Source organism: Podarcis vaucheri, assembly GCF_965113315.1.
Source record: "Podarcis vaucheri genome assembly, chromosome: 1".
Lineage (NCBI taxonomy): Eukaryota > Metazoa > Chordata > Lepidosauria > Squamata > Lacertidae > Podarcis > Podarcis vaucheri.
This window is the reverse complement of record NC_138759.1, coordinates 10,574,010-10,594,392: the sequence shown is the minus strand read 5'-3', so window position 1 is coordinate 10,594,392 and position 20,383 is coordinate 10,574,010. Positions and strand designations below refer to the sequence as shown.

At 46.1% G+C, this 20,383-nt stretch overlaps 1 protein-coding gene across 1 annotated transcript in view; it reads left to right on the top strand.

Annotated features, from left to right (window-relative positions):
• KCNH5 (potassium voltage-gated channel subfamily H member 5) overlaps positions 1-20,383 on the top strand; it is a 221,879-nt gene that overhangs the window by 55,725 nt on the left and 145,771 nt on the right. Inside the window, 1 exon segment of the mRNA XM_082216907.1 lies at positions 16,899-17,328. Within this exon segment, the coding sequence (XP_082073033.1) occupies positions 16,899-17,328 (430 nt within the window).

The following is a 20,383-nucleotide window of genomic DNA, read 5'->3' as shown; positions in this document are numbered from 1 at the left end:
AGTCTATTCTGATTGGCAAGTCCTAGGCTCTGTGGTTTAACCCAATGCATAGCTAAACTATGGCTTAGCACAAACAAATGGGTTCCCAGAGCAAAGACAGCAGCTGCTGCTCTATTCCTCCACTCCTCCTGCTGCTGCACTATCCGGGGCTAAGCCATGGTTTGGTTTAGCATTACATCTATTCCCAGGTTTGTGGGTGGTCTCACTCCAGACAAGCTGTGAACTGTAGCCAAGGTTTGCTCTTGGTTTTTTAGTTTTCATGAGGAAAACAAACCATGAACTTGGTTTCAGATGTAACACTTAGCCAAACCATTGCTTAGTCCCGTGTAACATGGCAACAGCAGCACTGAAGGAAGAGCCCAGTGGCTGGTCTTCTCAGTGAACCCTTGTGTTTGCTTGTTTCTGCCAAACCATAGTTTAGTGTTATTTGAAGACTGGGCCACTGGCTGATTCCCCTTTTTAAAAAATGTAAAATCCAGCAATTCTCAAGATCTGTCAACAGAATGAAACAAGGCAGGTTCTTGGGGAGGAAGAATAGCAGAGACACTGTTAATTCTTATATTAGCAAAGCAGGATATTAATTTCAGATGGAACACCAGGTTAAACAAGTCAAAAGTGGTAAAATAAGGTAGCTTTACCTGGTGGTTGGAGGGAACAGATATTCAGAATAAAGTCTGATGAAGCTTGCCTCACTCTAATATCTAAATCTGTAAATTAAAATGAAAAACTGGCAACAGCTAAAAGCCGATCAACACGAAAACAACAGCAGTCAGGCCCACAGACAAAGGCTTTTAATAAGCATATTATTTAAGCATTCATTATAACACTACAGATGTCGAGCTTGACACACGAGCAGGACAAAGAGTAAATAATATGCCAAATTAAGAAGTCTTCTTTCTAAATGAAGATGCATCATCTGCTCAACATAAGGCATTAATTCACCCAGTCAAGTAACGTTCCATTTTTAATGCCCACCCTCGAGGCCTGAGCTAAAATTTTAGCATTGCTTATCAGCACCAGATTTTGTCCATGCCGAGAAAACTTGGTCTTTCAAACAGCAGCAAGAGTCATTTTTGAAGGGTGATCAAGACATGCAACCAAGAAACAGATCCATGATGTCTCCCTCGGGAGGTGATGGACTCTCCTTCCTGGGAGGTTTTTAAGCAGATGTTGGATGGCCATCTGTCATAGACGCTTTAGCTGAGATCCCTGCATTGCAGGGGGCTGGACTAGGGATCCCTTCCAACTCTACAATTCTATGATTCTACTTCATTCATTGGAATTCTGCCTGGGTCAGAGGAATGTGCCACAGCGTAGGCACCGGCAGATATTCCTGTCGACCTCCCCGCGTCTCCACTCTGCTGATAAGCAGGCGAGGTCCCGGCGATTCATCTCAGATATGTGAGAGGAACACACCGTTCTTTGTCTCTCCCCTTTGGTGTCCCCCAGGAGGGGAAAGAAGCAGACAGAAAACTATTTACATCTTTTATTTCTGTCTCTCATATCAGTACAGAGAAACATGTCTGCACTCGACAACAGCAAGAAGAAACTCCACCCATGTACTTCCAGTACAGGTCATATGACACACACACTGAGCTAACATCCGGTGCTCAGTACAGAATGGACTGCCCCTTTGTTTCCATGGCAACAGCCACAAACATCCTGTCTGGCTTTCCAGCCACAAGCAGCTGACTGAGCTGCTGGAGCCTTTGATTGCTGCAGCATTGGTGCTTTATGGTAACAGGGATCCCTTCCAACTCTACAATTCTATGATTCTACTTCAGGCTGCAGCTGAGAATCTCAGGTCTAGGGGGACAGATCCTGGCCTTTTTATCTGGCATCTGGGTCTCTTCCCAAGCCACACCGCTTGGTGACCTCCCTCTTTGCCCTCCCTGGGTGTTTTTTCCTTCCGGAAAAGTGTCCTTGAGCTGTGACCATGGCTGGCTGCAGGATAGGGTAAGGTGTGTGGCTGTACCCTGTTGCTCCGCCCACTTTTCCCTCAGGTCCCACCCACCACGGGCATACAGTGCCCTGAAAATTGACCATAGAGGAGTCTGGCCCCTCAACTGGAAAAAAGGCTCCTCCATCTTTGACGTAGGGCAGGCATGTCCAACAGGTGTGGTGTAGTGGTTAAGAGCGGTAGTCTTGCAATCTGGGGAACCGGGTTCACGTCTCCGCTCCTCCACATGCAGCTGCTGGGTGACCTTGGGCCAGTCACACTTCTTTGAAGTCTCTCAGCCCCACTCACCTCACAGAGTGTTTGTTGTGGGGGAGGAAGGGAAAGGAGAATGTTAGCCGCTTTGAGACTCCTTTGGGTAGTGATAAAGCGGGATATCAAATCCAAACTCTTCTTCTTCTTCTTCAGGTCGATTGTGATCTACTGTTCAGTTGTGGGGGTGTTTTGGGGCGATCACAGTATTAATATAAATGATTCTGGATGGGCTCCCCCCCAAATAAGCTCAGTAACTCAGGGCATTCTCTTGGTGATGACAGTGTGTAGATCACTGCTAGTTTTTTTTTTATACTGGGAGTAGAAAGCAGTTCCTTGGGAGTTGGTGATGTAGGGAATACAGTGTTGCGCTGAGGGCGAGAACCTGCACTGATCGTACCAATGACGGGGATTTCATAGTCATAGGGGGAATACCTGCAATTAACAAGGCATTTCCCTCTCAGCCCTTCACCCATTGACGCAATGTTGGATATTTCCCACCCCACCCATTGCACATAAAGTGTCTGTTTGTCAGAACAGCTCAGCGTCTAGGTCAGCATCCTACTCCCCAGAAGATTATGCCAATGGCCCATCTCTCCCGTCTATGTCCACCTTGCATAGAAGGTCGGTGGCATTGAGTTGGCTACTGTGAGAACATGATGCTGGACTAGTTGGTCCATTGGCCTGATCCAGCAGACGCTTCTTATGTTCTTATCTTGTTCTCACAATGGCCAACCAAATGCCCCCAGGAAGGTCACAAACAGGACCTGAGCTCAATGACACACGGCTCTTTCTGCAGTTTCCAGTAACTGGAATTCGAAGGCACTTACTGCATCTGGCAGTGGAAGCTGAACATAGCCATTGCATACCCTCCAACATCCCTCCAGAGAAAACAGGGGCATCCTATTCCATTTTTATTTTTACGACCCACCCATCTGACTGGGTTGCCCCAGCCACTCTGTGTGGCTTCCAACATATATGAAAACATAATAAAACATCAAACATTTAAAAAAACTTCCCTCTGCAGGGCTGCCTTCAGATGTCTTCTAAAGGTTGCATAATTACTTATCTAAGCCAATAAAGCAGATTGATTGGTTGGTGGATTGTTACTTATCTCCTTGGCTCAGGGGTCACATAACTCCATGCCCTCCAACATTTCTCTGAGGAAAATAGGGACGTCCTAAGGAAAAGAGGGACATTCTGGGATTGTATCAGAAACCAGGATGGCTTTTGTAAACCCCCTAACTGTCCCTGGAAAATAGGGACACTTGGAGAGCCTTCCATTATGATACGATACGACACGATAATCTTTATTGTCATTTTCCCATACAGAACAACGAAATTGAAAAAATCTACACCAGACATTCAAAAACCCACAAGCCTGCTATCCCAGCTATCCCAGCCTGGTTAGCCCCCTAAAAACTCTAATACCCCATAATTAAATACAATATACTCACATAAAGACTACCTTAAAGGTAAAGGATAAAGGGACCCCTGACCATTAGATCCAGTCGTGGCCGACTCTGGGGTTGCGGCACTCATCTCGCTTTACTGGCCGAGGGAGCCGGCGTACAGCTTCCGGGTCCTGTGGCCAGCATGACTAAGCCGCTTCTGGCAAACCAGAGCAGCTCTCGGAAACACCATTTACCTTCCCGCCGGAGCGGCACCTATTTATCTACTTGCACTTTGATGTGCTTTCGAACTGCTAGGTTGGCAGGAGCTGGGACAGAGCGATGGGAGCTCACCCTGTCACGGGGATTCAAACTGCTGACCTTCTGATCGGCAAGCCTAGGCTCTGTGGTTTAACCCACAGCGCCACCCGTGTCCCAGTGTACCCAGACTACCTTACACTTCGTTTAAAACCAAAATCACATTTGGATAGAAACTGTTTTTCAGGCAGCTAGTCCTAGTCTTTATAACCCTGTACCTTCTTCCAGAAGGCAGAAGCTGAAAGAGATCATTTCCGGGGTGCGCACTATCCTGCACTATCTGTGCAGCTTTCTTATGGCACCTGGAAGCATAGATTTGATCCAAGGTGGGAAGAGTGCACCCAATTATTCTCTCTGCAGGCTTTACAACCCTGGGCAGCATTGTTTTCCCCTCACCATTGTGACTAGTAGCCATTGATAGCCAATCTCCTCCATGAATTCGTCTCGTTCTCTTTTCAAGCCATCTAAATTGGTGGCCATTGCTGCCTTTTGTGGAGCAAATCCCACAGTTTGACTAATATGCTGTGTGGGAAAGAGCTTCCTTTTTCTGTGCAGAAGCGGCAAATGTTCGGCTTCGTTGGATGGTGTTAGGTTTTCATATTATGAGATACGGAGAGAGAGAGACTTCTCTCTATCCACTTCCTCCACACCTTGCATAATATTTGTACTGCAACAATGCCCAGAATCCGCAGCCGTGTTGTACAAAGCAACACAATCTGTTGTTGTGGGGATAATTCTAAATGCATATTCATCTTTTGGCAGCCTGTGATGTTTCCATTGGCAGCTGCCTTTGTGTTACTGCTAGGGCTGCATTGCTTAACTAACTCTTCTGTTCTAGTCTACAAAAGGCATGCAAACATACGCACACAGCTACAAATAAACATAATTTGGGGGAAGGAAGGAAGGAAAGCAGGAATGGGGGGAAATCCATAGTGTGGAAACACCGTCCCTGGAGGTGAATTCAGAGTTTGCCTCCTAGAATTGTAGAGGTTTATATGACTTGTATCATGGGTGCTTCCTGGCGACTCGTTTATTGAGCCTTCATCCTGATTGGTTTGCAGGGAGATTAGAGAACGTTGACTATTTAACAAACCTCCACTCTGATTTGTGGGGAGGTTAGATGACATTGCATCAAAGTATGGGTTATCCCGTGTGTTTCCTCCTCAGTTTCCTTATCAAAGAAAAATCTGATTATTTAGGGGGAGGGGTTTTTGTGCAATCAACTGTAATTGTGCAACCTGAATTTCCTGGTAATTTTGTGTGAATCCCACCGGAAAATAGTGGCAGGCTATGACTCAGCCAATGCACAACCCTCTGGTGAGCTGGTGTAGTCTTGTGATTAGGAAGCACAGCTAAAAAGCAGGGGCTCTTTCCTCATATATTGACTCCACAATGGACACACAGCAGTTTTATTTATTTATTTTTGCATTTGTCTATTGAGGTTCTGTCCTTCCCTTCCTCTCAGAGGAGCCTAGTACAGCAAACAATTAAACCGCAAAGCAATATAATTTGCAGGGTTTCTAAAACACAACCGAACACACAAACAGTTTTATATTTGTTCTTAATGCTGATCGTTGGTGATGGCAATGGTGACAACAACAACAAGAAGTGGAACTGACTAGTTTGGAAGGCGGTGGACTCTCCTTCTTTGGAGGTTTTTAAAGAAAGTTTGGGTTCCACCAGGGGTTCTTTGGCAGTGATTCTTGCATTGCAGGGACTAGATGACGCTCTGCGCCCAACTCTAAATTCCATGTTTCTATGAATAATAATAATAATGCATATTTGTTTTCCATTGATCTGTGGATTTTAGCCATGTCTTAGCCATAATTTTATTTGTAGACAGTTTGGAGGGCCTTTTGACGAAGCAGCTAACACCTTTTCTAAATAGAAAGATCAAAGGCCACAATAGAGAAATAATTTCAACATCATTTTTCAGCCATGAGTGAACAGGATTCTCTCCCCCCCCCCCCCGCAATTCCACCCAAATGTTAGAAATGAGGGAGACAGACACACCTCACCAGGAACTGTATTCCACAGATGAGGAACTGCCACCACTAAGACCCTGCCATCGTGGCACCACCAGCAGAGAATGGCATTCGGGGTGGGGTAGGGGAAGGCTGTGGTCTAAACCACTGAGCTTCTTGGGCTTGCCGATCAAAAGGTCGGCAGTTCGAATCCCTGTGACGGGGTGAGCTCCCATTGCTCTGTCCCAGCTCCTGCCAATCTAGCAGTTTGAAAGCAAGCCAGTGCAAGTAGATAAATAGGTACCACTCTGGCAGGAAGGTAAATGGCATTTCCGTGCGCTGCTCTGGTGTCAGTGTTTCGTTGTGCCAGAAGCGGCTTAGTCATGCTGGCCACATGACCCAGAAAAACTGTCTGTGGAGCGGAGAAACGCTGGCTCGCTCAGCCTGTAAAGCGAGATGAGCGCCACAACCCCAGAGTCATTCACGACTGGACTCTTAACTGTCAGGGGTCCCTTTACCTTGACCTTTAGGGAATGGCAACCCTTTCGCTAAGTGCCGCAGTGGCAAATGGAGCTATCATATCTTTGGAAGGAAATTTAGGTCAACACACTTTTGAAGACTCCTCACTATCTGGTGCACAATGTTTTCTAGCTATAGAGAAATGGAGAATCGTGGCTCCGTCGTATGGAGGAAATGGGATTTGAGTACAGTACTTAGATTCAGAAGGGAAGTTCTGCAGTGATTTTGATGCCAGCAAGGAGATGTAGGTTTACCTGCCAGAAGATGCTGAGACAAGAAGATAATAGAGAGCTTAGAGGAATTTGGACGATCCGACAAGTACTGCAAACAGTACAAGGGGGAGGAAAAAACCAAATTCACATAGCAATGGAGAGCTACATTGACATGGTAAATGAGAGATTAGGTGTAAGACAGAAGAACTATGAGGAAGACAGCAGAACTGCGTGGATGAATATTTTCACAGAAATGATGTGTGGTGCCAAATGCAGAGAGGAGCATTTCTCTTGCTTCCTAATGACCAGTAGTGGACAGACGATGCTCTGGAAAAGGGCACAGCCCTACCATGCAATGAAGTGAATCAGGCTGCTTCAGGTGGCAGAATTCAGAGGGCTAGGAGAAGGAAGAAATTGATGCCTAAATGTTGCTGCAATGTTTAAAAGTATCACCTCAAACACAAGGGGGGGGGACAGGTGCTGCTCTTGAGGTAGCAAAGCGTCTTGGGCTACAAAGTTCTGGAGGAAGCTGAAAATAATTGCTCAGCAGCTTTTGATGACTAGAAGAGTTTTTGTTAAAGAGCCTTGATGGCTTGTGGTTCCTAGCTGTTACATATATGCTTGACCGGGATGAGGGTGGCGGCTGGAGAGAAAAAGCTGAATGTTGAAATGTATCAGAGAAGAAGACCTAGTCTAGTCAAAGGTCTTCCCTGTCATAGAGGCAGGGTGTGTGGGAATGTTTAGGAATGCGGGGGAGGATATATTGTCTAAGATATCTGTAATGGTTCTAGGGGTTGCTCATGCGTAAATCGGCACCACACTTGGCTGGGTTGCCTGAGTGAACCCTTGCTGTCTGGACAGCCACTCGCCTGTGGCTGTCTCAACCGCTGGCAGAATCCGTCAGTGGGCGTTTCTTGAACTTCTTCCAGCAAAGAAGCTCTTTGACGCCTAGCCTCCGCCTAGTCTCCCTGCGCGGAAGCCTTCTGCGCAGGGAGGGTGTGGGCGGCGGAGGACCCGTGCTCTCCCCGCTGGTCCCCGGCGAGGAGTCATGGAGCCACCTCGCCGATTCCCCCATCTGCCCCCCTTCTCCACTGGTGCTACGCTGATTTCCTTCCCCAGAAGATGTGCTGCTTCTCTCCCTCCCGGGACGCTCTCTGGAACCCCTCTGGAGCCCTCCCTCTCCCTCTGGCTCCGATGGCAGTTCCCTGACAATATCCTATCCCAACTTGTCTTTATAAGTTCCACAAAATCAGCAGAGTTAACATTCCCCCTTTTTAAACACACACACAGCAGATAGCTTGCTCAGACTCGTTAGAGTCTCTGTAAACATTTCCTGGTATTTTCCCTGTTTAATCCCTCCTAAAATAAGATGCTACACAGTCTTCTGTAAAGTATAAAAGGTTTACTCACAAGTAAGCATCTGTTCACACAAAGGTTCCCAGAAGGCAGACTTAAAAGGTTAGAACATAGTTTAAATGTGGTGACTATCTCCTTATGGGAGAAAGCCCCGCTATTCTTCTCTTGGCCTGGAGCCAAGGTTGCATTTTAGTAGTGCTGTCATTAAGATGGCATCGCTAGAGACTAGATGGTCGCCAGCCTGTGGTTCTGGTTCTTTTTACTTCAGGAGAGGCCACGCCCATCTCAAGTTACACATAGGAAGTTTTGTTTCAGTCCTGGAAAGCAGGAAGTTCTGGCTGGAGGACTGAGACAACCTTCATGTCTACTCTAGCGATGTTGTGTTTGACTGCACCTGATTCTTACATCCTACAGTGTGTACCTCCACAAACAAAGGTGGGTTAAAAGGATCCCAGACTACATACTTGATCCTTTAGGGGGAGTGCAATCCCACCCAGAAAAGGTTGAATATCACATCTTTCTATAAAGCATCCAACTATCTGAAAATACACCTTATCCCATACTACCTGCCCGTGCATTAAGATCAGAAGATGAGATCTACTTGGTTGTCCAAGCAGATACAAGATTTGGAAGCCCAGAGAAGGGCCTTTTCATTGGTGGCCCCCCACATGTGGCACTCCCTCCCTACTGAGGTGTGTCTGGCACTGTCTCCTTATACCCATTAGGCAGCTGGTTAAGGCTCACCCTTTCTGCTGGGCATTAGTAGGAGGAAACATCTGATTAAACAAATGGATTTGTTTCGGCTGCTGGTACTGGTAATTGCTATTTGGAGATTTGTTATGCAAATGTTATTTTAAGGATTGTGCTATTCCTTGATTGTGTGTATTCCTTTTATCTGATTTGCTTTTTTTTTTTTGCAAACCACCCTGTCACTTGTGCAAAAGGCACAAGTAATCGAAATAAATGAATCCAAAGCTGGCCCTATCGTTAGACAGAGTGAGGCTGGTGCCTTTGGAACCCGATTTTGGGGGGGTCTTGTGAAAGGGCTAGTTATTTAATTTATCATCATTCCATTTTTACTGCTGGGGAATGGTGGAGTGACTTGTGGGATTATCTGCCTCAGGTGCCAAAATAACTTGATTGGCCTTGGACATTACGTATCTTGACTGTTTGTGTGTGTGTATTTGTTGCTTTGCTGAAGGCAGCAAAATGTATTGGGCAAGCCCTGGCTTCCTTGGCTGGTTGTCTGAAGGAAGTTTCTGCTTCCCACCAGGTGAACAGCAACTTATGACGCCTGGTTAGGATACAGGAGACCAGTTCTCAGGGAAACTGGCTTCTGTTGCTGATTTGATGGATGTGCATGTAGCTTGCTTCATTTCCTCAGCAGCAGCTCAGAAGACCTCAGTGTATTAATGTCCCCTGTGAAAACCATGACAAGCCTTGCAAATGGAAAACCAACACAATTAGCTCTGAAGTACTCCCATTTCCTATAGCTTCCTGAGAAAGTGCTACCTCTGCTTAAGCCCTTGACTGGAAAGTTTATGAGCATTGATTCCTGTATGCTATAGCAAAGGGCAATGAATTCTGAGTGGAATAAATATATATGCCATGGATGGAGAACCTGTGGTTCTCCAGGTGTTGCTGAACTCCAGCTCCCACCATTCCTGATAGAATCATAGAATCATAGAGTTGGAAGAGACCACAAGGGCCATCGAGTCCAACCCCCTGCCAAGCAGAAAACACCATCAGAGCACTCCTGACATATGGTTGTCAAGCTTCTGCTTAAAGACCTCCAAAGTAGGAGACTCCACCACACTCCTTGGCAGCAAATTCCACTGTCGAACAGCTCTCACTGTCAGGAAGTTCTTCCTAATGTTTAGGTGGAATCTTCTTTCTTGTAGTTTGGATCCATTGCTCCGTGTCCACTTCTCTGGAGCAGCAGAAAACAACCTTTCTCCCTCCCCTATGTGACATCCTTTTATATATTTGAACATGGCTATCATATCACCCCTTAACCTCCTCTTCTCCAGGCTAAACATGCCCAGCTCCCTTAGCCGTTCCTCATATGGCATCGTTTCCAGGCCTTTGACCATTTTGGTTGCCCTCCTCTGGACACGTTCCAGTTGGTCAGTGTCCTTCTTGAATTGTGGTGCCCAGAACTGGACACAGTACTCCAGGTGAGGTCTGACCAGAGCAGAATACAGTGACACTATTACTTCCCTTGATCTAGATGCTATACTCCTATTGATGCAGCCCAGAATTGCATTGGCTTTTTTAGCTGCCGCGTCACACTGTTGGCTCATGTCATAGACCATGCTATGATCATAGACCATGCTGGCTGATGGGAGTTGGGCTCCAGCAATGTCCCCAGAAGCTCCTTTTATTGTGGTACATAAGGATGTGGTACATCGTAGGAAGTGGCCTCACACCCGGTCTGACCATTGGTCCTTCTAGCTCAGGGTTCAGCAAAGTTTTTCAGCAGGGGGCCGGTCCATTGTCCCTCAGACCTTGTGGGGGGCCGGACCATATTTTGAAAAATATATATGAATGAATTCCTATGCCCCACAAATAACCCAGAGATGCATTTTAAATAAAAGGACACATTCTACTCATGTAAAAACACGCTGATTCCCAGACTGTCCATGGGCCAGATTTAGAAGGTGATTGGGCCGGATCTGGCCCCCGGGCCTTAGTTTGCTTACCCATGTTCTAAATATTGCCTACACAGAGGCAGTAGCTTTCCAGGTCTTCAGACAGTTCCCCCAGTCATAGAATCATAGAATCATAGAATCATAGAGTTGGAAGAGACCACAAGGGCCATCGAGTCCAACCCCCTGCCAAGCAGGAAACACCATCAGAGCACTCCTGACATATGGTTGTCAAGCCTCTGCTTAAAGACCTCCAAAGAAGGAGACTCCACCACACTCCTTGGCAGCAAATTCCACTGCCGAACAGCTCTTACTGTCAGGAAGTTCTTCCTAATGTTTAGGTGGAATCTTCTTTCTTGTAGTTTGGATCCATTGCTCCGTGTCCGCTTCTCTGGAGCAGCAGAAAACAACCTTTCTCCCTCCTCTATGTGACATCCTTTTATATATTTGAACATGGCTATCATATCACCCCTTAACCTCCTCTTCTCCAGGCTAAACATGCCCAGCTCCCTTAGCCGTTCCTCATAAGGCATCGTATCCAGTCCTTTGACCATTTTGGTTGCCCTCCTCTGGACACGTTCCAGTTTGTCAGTGTCCTTCTTGAACTGTGGTGCCCAGAACTGGACACAGTACTCCAGGTGAGGTCTGACCAGAGCAGAATACAGTGGCACTATTACTTCCCTTGATCTAGATGCTATACTAGTCTTACTAGGAGATGCCAGGGATTGAACCAGAAACGCTCTGCATGCAGACAGATGTTCTACCACCGAGCTACATCCCTTCCTTGAATTTCAGCAGATGCAACTTTTCCTGTAAGTGGGACCAGCACCCCCTTGCCTTCATCACTATGACACAGGAGCCTCTCTCATTCTGAGACTGAATCTGTGGCTTCCTTAACTCTAAAAACAAAGTGGAACAATCAAGTGAAAGAGGCACCGTTCCCAGTGATGTGTGTCTTCTGATTTCATGCAACTCTTAATGCCGTTGGGTGTTCAGAAGTCTACGATCTGCCAGTGCTAAGCTGGTGTGGGGTGGAGAATACTTAAAAAGATGGGATGGGATGAATATTCTATGGAGAGCCGGAGGGAAAGGAAAATTTAGTTTGTACAAGTTGCTCTTAGGCAATCCCCCAGAGAGAGACCGCAAAAAGTTTGCAGAGGTAGCCTGGGGGCGAAACGAGCCTGAAGCATTTGTTTAGAGTTTCCCAGTTTATGTAAGATTTATAACCGAGCATTTAAGCTATAGGATATTTAATTTGAATTACCCTTCTCAGACACTTCCCTCCCTCAAATGCACTGTATATGTTAATGGGGAAACAGATGTTGGTTGCACAATATTTAATTTCAAATCCTATGTGAGAGAGACATGCTAACAACTGGCGGCTTTAAATTGAAGGCTCATTTGGCCTCTGAAATGTCACAGGGGAGCATTGTTGATCCCTCGTTTCCCCTCGGTATTGGGCCACGAGGAGTGGTGTGGCGGCAGAAAAGAGAAGGGAATTTGCTCAGGAAACAAGGGAAATGAAGTAATCCTTTTGGACGCCGGCTTAGAAGAAAGCTGACGGCAGCAAAGCTGATTTGTAACATTTGCTGCTGTACACAGCAGGGAATTGGTAGAGGAGGAAAACGGCATAATGCTTGGAGCATCTCCAGAATGGTAATCAAGATGCAGTATGGGAAGAAGAGGGGGAGACAGGGAATAATCCACATTGCAGTGTGCAAAGGGATTCCGCGCTGCCGAATGAGCTGCTGTGAAGTTAGGGCAGAGGACCTCTTGTTGCCATTGGCTGAGCAGCTCAGGGCCTCAGAGAGAGCAGGGCAGGAAGGAAGAAAGAGTAGGGTAGGAAAAAACGGGGAGAGTGAAGTCAATGGAAGGAAAGGCAAGGAGAGGGCCAAAGAAGACAAAAGTCCTGGGAGTGCAGGAAGTCCAGGAAAGGGGAGTTGGGGCAAAGAGAGGAACAAAGGCTGGAAGGTGAAGTTTGTAAGGGAAAGGAAGACTCAGAAGAAGAAAGGGGAGCTCAAAATCATATAGTCAAAGTCTCCTGGTCTTCTCAGTGGAAAATGGTTGAAGGGAAAAGACGCTGGATACTTTTTCTGGTGCAGCACTGCTACTTCTGCCACTGGTGTGATGTGCTGCTTGCAGCGAGAAAAAGCTTGCTGCCATATTTTCAACCAACTGTATGGCATTAAACAATAATCTAGGCTGGATATGAGCAACGCAACAGCAAAGTGTTCCTTCTCCTAGAAGGGATCCCCCGACTGCCCACTGAATTCATGGGACATTCAGTTTTTCTGCTCCCATCTAAGCAGATGCTTCTGTGCTCCACATGTACTGGAGATTCCCTGGTACTAAAGTATCAATTGAACACTAGAGCAGCCCAAATGAACCACACGACAATGGAGAGCAGCACTCATGGTGCAGCACTCAATCTACTTAAATTGCTGCATCGCAGCAGTAATACCCAAAGTGAGCTCAAGTCTCCCAGCTATATGTAAATTCTGGCTCTGAGATCACATTGCTCATTCCTTAGGCTGGCCCCAAATTTGGCTTTCCAAAGGAAGGCCACTAGAGCTTTGTAGCAGCGGTGCATTTATAAGCATAAGTGCACTTAATCATTTACCTTGAAATGAAATCTCTCTGAGTGAAGAGGGGGGATCCTTGAATATGTATGCTGCTAACATTAACACCAGAAAAGAAGGATTAAAGAGCTCATGGGGCTTTAGGGGCTAAGCTCTTTATAAGTCGCTCAACTTGAAATGTCTCTCTCTGTGGGTTCATTTGCTTGCAGAATTCCCACCCGCTTATGATTTACGGCTCTCGGCAGTCATGCAAACACTTGGAGAGGTGGGCCAGGGAATCTCCAAGCTCCAAAGCCCACCTATCCCAAAGTGACTTGTCTTTTCACACACATTTCTTTCTTTAGATTTGGCAGGTAGGGTAAATGGCTGGTTTTCTCCTGGGGCTGGACTTGCCTCTTTGTGTCCAGTTCTGTGGGCACTTGAGGGTTTGCACAGGAAACAGTGTCCAGTCACAAGTCCAAACTAAGCAGAGAACTTTCAGGACCTTGGAGAGCTCCAAGGGGCCCTGCTAAGAGAAGTTGTCCCTGCAGGGAGCCAGAGCCAACAGAGTCTGAACTGGCAGTGACAGACCAGGAATGAAACCTTGGGGTCTTAATAGGCAGCTCAACAAAGATGTTGACCCACTGTGCAGCAGCTGTGAAAAGGGCACATTCCATGCTAGGAGAGGAACTGAAAATAAAACTGTCAATATCATAATGCCATTATACAAAGCTATGGTGTGGCTGCACTGGGAATACTGTGTGTACTGTGTACAGTTCTGGTTGCCTCATCTCAAAAGGGATATTGCAGAGTTAGAAAAGGTTCAGAAAAGGACAACCAAAATGATCAAGGGGAAAGGTAACAACATCTGGGGCTTTTTAGTTTAGAGAAAATGCAAGTGAGGGGAGACATGATAGAGTTCCCTCTCTCAGAACCCTGGAAGTCATTGGCACTAAAAGGTCACATAGGGATCGTAGAATTGTAGAGTTGGAAGGGACCCCAAGAATCATCTAGTTCCAACTCCCTGCCATGCAGGAATATGTAGCTGTCCCTTACGGGGATCAAACCTGTAACCTTGATGTTATCAGCACCATGCTCTAACCAACTGAGCTATCCTACTGCCAAAGAGAATTAGGCAAATTCATGGAGGATAAGGCCATCCATGGCTACTAAGCATGGTGGCTTTGTTCTGCTCTCACAGTCTCAGTATGCTCTGACTACTAGCTGCTGGGAGTTGCAATTGGGAAGAATGCTGTTAGGCTCCTACTTGTGGGCTTCCTCCACAGGCACCTGGGGTGGCCACTGTGAGAACAGGATGCTGAATTGGATGGGCCTGTGGCCTGATTCAGCAAGCTCTCGTTAGGTTCTTATGAAGCCTTACGTAGGCCAATCAGGCCTGAAGTGGGGGTAGGCTTTGCCTTAGAGCATCTGGCTGGCTAGTTAAAGGTCCCTTGAGTTATTTCATAACCTTTGGGGGGTGCAGAGGTTCTGTAGGAGACACATTCTCTGAGTTGGAGGGTGGTGGCAGGGCTGTGTCTCCAGCTGGGATAGCTCCAAATGAAGTAGTCTGAAAGTCGTCCTCATCTGAGTCTTCTGCTGCTCATGGCAAGTTCCCAGGTGGCCTCTTAGCTGATAATCTCTAGCTTAATGTACTGGGATGAAAAGTAGCAAAATGTGTGAGACCTTTTTTTAAAGAAGAAGAAGAAACATTGCAGGCAAATAAAGGAGCTTCAGTTTGACTCCTGTACTGAAATAAACTCCAGTGTTTTACAGGTTTGTAATATAATTATCCAAGATTTTGACTAGACTGATTCGATAATGATGTGTAGAAAAGGGCAATTTAAACTTGGCATGGGAAGAAGGAACACTTGCCTCGTTGCTTCCTGCTAAATGAAACATCTTCAGCTGTTGAATCTCTCCCCCTTTTTTTGCTGTGGAATTCTTTTGCCGGAGCGTTCCTGCAGTGAGTCAGTAATGATTCTGAATGCAAGAGCTAGTTATTTATAATTTAGACTGTAATTAATTATGAGCCCGTGGCTCCCTCTCCTTTCACGTACAACTTCCAGCATAAGGCATATGGTCACTTAAAGATGAAAGAACAACAGCATCGAAGGGGGAAAAAACAAAACACTTCTGTAAAGCAATTGCATGTGGATGATGCCGTTCAGCAGTCGCCATGATAGCTAATTAGTCTTCAGTGGCTAGACATATGTTCAGTTGAGAATCATGTAGGAAGGCAAGATTATGTGATCTGACCATCTTCAGTTATTCAGAATCTCAGAAGAACATAGGAATATCCCCACTCTTTGAGAACCACAATCTTATAGAAACAAATGAAACCAACTTGTCACTTTTAAAGCACCACTAACTCAAGCTCCATGGAGGTCAAGTGGGTGGAAGCCCAAGCAAATCTTTACGTTGCTGAGTTTTTCCATGCCGGGGCTAAGTTTTGCATTCCTGGTGGCTCAAAATATTCTACATAAATATTAGAGGAATATTACAGTCTTCTTCAGCAGAAAGTACAAAATCCAGTCTTTGTTCTTGGCAGCAGAATAGTTCATGTTTCTGTTCATTTTTAGTCAGTGTCCTGGGCATTAATTAGCATTCATACAGAACTAAGCAAACAATCCACAATGGGGTTTTTTTTAATTCCCTGGGGACCAATTGGGAAGCTCTCATGTTCCCAAGGCAAACAAAGAAAGGAAGAAAGCTATGCAGATTCAGAGCTTTCGCAAACCAACTGGCCAACAGTATAAGCAAAGTCTTTTCTAACAAGCCCTGCATACTGTTCCCCTATCATCTGCTTCCAAAATAGCTCAGCAGCAAAGCATCTATTTTGTATGTGGGAGGTCCCAAGTTCAATCCCTGACATCTCCAGAGAAAACGAAAATGAAATCTTCGTGGTCCTATCAGAGTAGACAGAGGAAGGAAGGACCTACCAATATTGGTTTTCTCATGGCTCCCAATTCACATTTCTGCAGCAATATGCATTTTTTTTTCACCACAGTAAAAAGCTCACATGAAAATTCTTTAGCATTTTTGTGTGAATATCTCCTCATAAACTTTTTTTTTTTGTCTGCAGTTTTGACTAAAGCACACATTTTTGCAAGCAATTTCCTCTAATGTGATGAATGTCTAATGTTGTGTTTTAATTGTTTTAGCCCACCCTGGGATCCTAGGGTGAAACAAAAATGATAAGAGAATCATAGAATCATAGAATTGTAGAGTTGGAAGTGTCCCCAAGTATCATGGAATCCACACACACACACACACACACACACACCCCACACACCCTTCATTCTGGAATCTCAGCTAAAGCATCCATGACAGATGGCCATCCAACCTCTGCTTAAAAACTCCCAAGAAAGGATAATTGCATAATATGGAGCTAATTGCATAAGTACGGTAATTATTGTATGTTGATTTCACTAACACATTCATTTTTGTGCACAATTTCCTCTAATATACGTATTTCTGTAAACACTGCTCGATTGGAGAACTGCATTGCAAAATTCAATGATGTGTGAATTTCAGAGGAAGGCTATGTTTCAGTTCCTGTGTTGTTTCAGAAAGTGTGGGTTTAAAAGATTTGCCTGTGAATGTGAACTGAATCGAATCTCTCCCCCACCCCTACTTCCAGATGCCTCAGTGTTCAGCGTAAACAAGAGCACGTGGTGTTTATCATTTTGCAAGTGAGTAAAGCTTTCCCTCCTTCCTTCCCAGGGTATCAGCAGTCTCTTCAGTTCCTTAAAAGTGGTGCGTCTCCTGCGACTGGGCCGCGTGGCCAGGAAGTTGGACCATTACCTGGAATATGGTGCTGCGGTTTTGGTGCTGCTGGTCTGTGTCTTTGGACTAGTAGCCCATTGGCTTGCTTGTATATGGTACAGCATCGGGGACTACGAGGTCATCGATGAGATCACCAATACCCTCAAGAAGGACAGCTGGCTCTGCCAATTGGCAGAGAGCATTGGAGCGCCATATCGGTACAACTCTACGGGATCAGGGCAGTGGGAAGGAGGACCCAGTAAAGACTCGCTTTATATCACTTCCCTCTACTTTACCATGACAAGCCTTACCACAATAGGATTCGGGAACATAGCTCCGACCACCGATGGAGAGAAGATCTTCTCAGTGGCCATGATGATGGTGGGCTGTAAGTAGGATGGTCACTTTTTCCCCTCTTTGCATTTCTCATAATTGGTTTTCCTTACGGGTTCTCTTTTTGCATGGGACTGGTGCATCGTCGCAACTGAATCACGAAAGCTGGGCTCCTTGTATTAGCACCGAGTGGTCGGGAGTTTTGTCTGTAGACGTTTGACTCAGTTTTTGGGTAGGGAAGCTGTTCTGGAGGTCTAATCTGTGGAGGACCTACATTTTGGGGGCTCTGAAGTTTGATTTGTGCTGGGGCCCTCTTCTCAACCAGCAATGAGGTCTGGGTAACCACTGTTATCTTCTTCAATGGTAGATCAGCACTTAAAAAACAAACAAACTACTAAATCTCAGCTTTTGCTTAATCTTGCTGTACTGTGACACACCACTACCGACTCTCAAACTTTGGGACTGTTGAAATACATGCAACAACAACAACAAAAAAGATCAATTTAAGTTGTGCCACTCAAATTGGGTCTATGTTTTTAAGCAATGTGGACTGAAGTTGCTTCTGGGGCCCCTCCAAGATTAGTGGCCCTGTAGCTTAATTAGTTTCAAAGCATCTCTGCCCCTGTCAATGTAGACAATACAAAAACACCAACGGCCTAGCTTTTGTATAAGGCTGATTACTAAGGGAGAGGTTGTCCGCAGTGCTAGGATGAGCTGAAGGTCTTAGATCCAAGAGGAGGGACCAAGAACTGGGTTAGGCCTTGTCCTCTGGCGTGACAGAAGATTCCACCTAAACATTAGGAAGAACTTCCTGACAGTAAGAGCTGTTTGACAGTGGAATTTGCTGCCAAGGAGTGTGGTGGAGTCTCCTTCTTTGGAGGTCTTTAAGCAGAGGCTTGACAACCATATGTCAGGAGTGCTCTGATGGTATTTCCTGCTTGGCAGGGGGTTGGACTCGATGGCCCTTGTGGTCTCTTCCAACTCTATGATTCTATGATTCTATGACAGGAGGCTAAGAATGCTCTGAGGGTTGTGGTCTTGTGGAGGGAAGAGAACAGGAGAATAGCTCAAAGTCCTCTCCCTAGTGCAACTGGTCGGTTGGATAGCACCTTCCATCCTGTTTATACAACCACAGCCATGTTGCAGCATCAGTGCATCTCTCTAGCCCTGTGTCTCCCGAACCTTTGAGAGCCACTTTCCCCTTGGTCCCATAAACACACCCGCAGTGCCTGCTACTCTATAAAAAGCATTATTCAGAATAGTGGTTTCCATGACCCACTAAAAAGGATAATAACACAATGAAATTCAGAACAGCAATGATTAATTGCACATTTATTCAAAACCCAATTAAGACTGTTTAGCTTAATTAATTCAACAAAGCTCTTGAGCTGGATCCAGTGATAACAGGTTTTCAAACTCTGATACTCATTTACCCCTCTGGCACCCACCCCATCTCTGTCCCCTTGCCTCTTAGTGCCCCACTAGGAAATCCCCCACACTGGGGTCTCTACCGCCTACTTTGGGAACTATTGATCGAACCAATTATTTTATTTCATCTGCTCTTAAAATGTCTTCACTGGTTTAAAATGGCGCACCATGACCCAGCTCATCGAAGGTCCAGCTGAAATCATTTTGATGGCTTGGAAATGACGTTGGTGTCGGAGGCGTTCCAGTGAGTTCTCAAAAAATGGGCAAAGGCTTTGCTGCTTGGGCTGGGTTTGCGAAGGCGACATCTATTTTTATCAGCTAAGAATGGAATCCCATGTTGTCACCATGGGAGCTGGAGGCAAGTGAGACAGTTTCTAGACACAATAGATTGTAGGGGTTCTTCCCCTCCCTGCTTTCATTTTTACTGCAGATCTGCAGCTCCTCTTAGAGCATTCTTAAAGCTGACAGGACAAAGGAGACTTATTTCTTCTTCTGTGTGCTCTCAAAGCAGCAGCGATTCCGCTGGATGAGACTCTTCAAACCATAGTATAGCTTTGAGTGGCTGGGAAATGCTGTCGCAAGGTTGTGTGGATGGATGTAAGGCATGCTGATAGGATTCAGGAAGGAGCAGTTTCACAATTTTAACTGCTTGATGTGTCGCAATGCCTTGCATAGTTTAGGGAAAAGGCAAGCAAGAGAGGACGTGAAAGAGGGATCTGGAATTATGCATGGTGTCGAGAGACGTTTATTTTCTCCCCCTCTCTCAACTCAGGGACATCCAGTGAAGGTGAATGTTAGATGACTTCTCCACCCTCCACCCCACGAAAAGGTTGTGGTTGTTAACAAAAGGATCTTGGATCTTTGAGCTGGGGAAACTGTGTGAGACCTTGGAGAGCTGCTGTCAGCCTGAGCAGACAATATCAGGCTGGTTGGACTGATGGCATGGCTTGTACAAGTCAGCTCTGTCTGCTATAGAGCATGTGCCTTGGGTACAGAAGGTTCCATGTTTACTCCCCACCATCTCCAGTTTAAGGGGGGATCTCTAATGGGGAATAGACGAGTTCAAGGAGGATCTCAGTGGTTGCCTAGTCATAATGGCTATGGTCCAGATCCAGAATCAGGGGTAGCATGCCAGTTGAACACCCATTGTTGAAGAACAACAATGGCTGAAGGATCTGCTCGTGGGCTTCCCATCTGTCATCTGGCTGGCCAACTGGGGGAAGCAGGATGCTGAATTAGATGGGTCTCTGGTCTCTGGTAAAGCAGGGCTTTAAAGGTAAAGGTAAAGGGACCCCTGACCATTAGGTCCAGTCGTGACCGACTCTGGGGTTGCGGCGCTCATCTCGCTTTATTGGCCAAGGGAGCTGGCGTACAGCTTCTGGGTCACGTGGCCAGCATGACTAAGCCACTTCTGGCGAACCAGAGCAGCACACGGAAACACCATTGACCTTCCCGCCGGAGCGGTACCTATTTATCTACTTGCACTTTGACGGGCTTTCGAACTGCTAGGTTGGCAGGAGCAGGGACCGAGCAACGGGAGCTCACCCCGTCACGGGGATTTGAACCGCTGACCTTCTGATCGGCAAGTCCTAGGCTCTGTGGTTTAACCCATCAGCGCCACCCGCGTCCCTGTAAGCGGGGCTTTACATATCATCTAAGTAATACTGGGCAAAACCCCCACC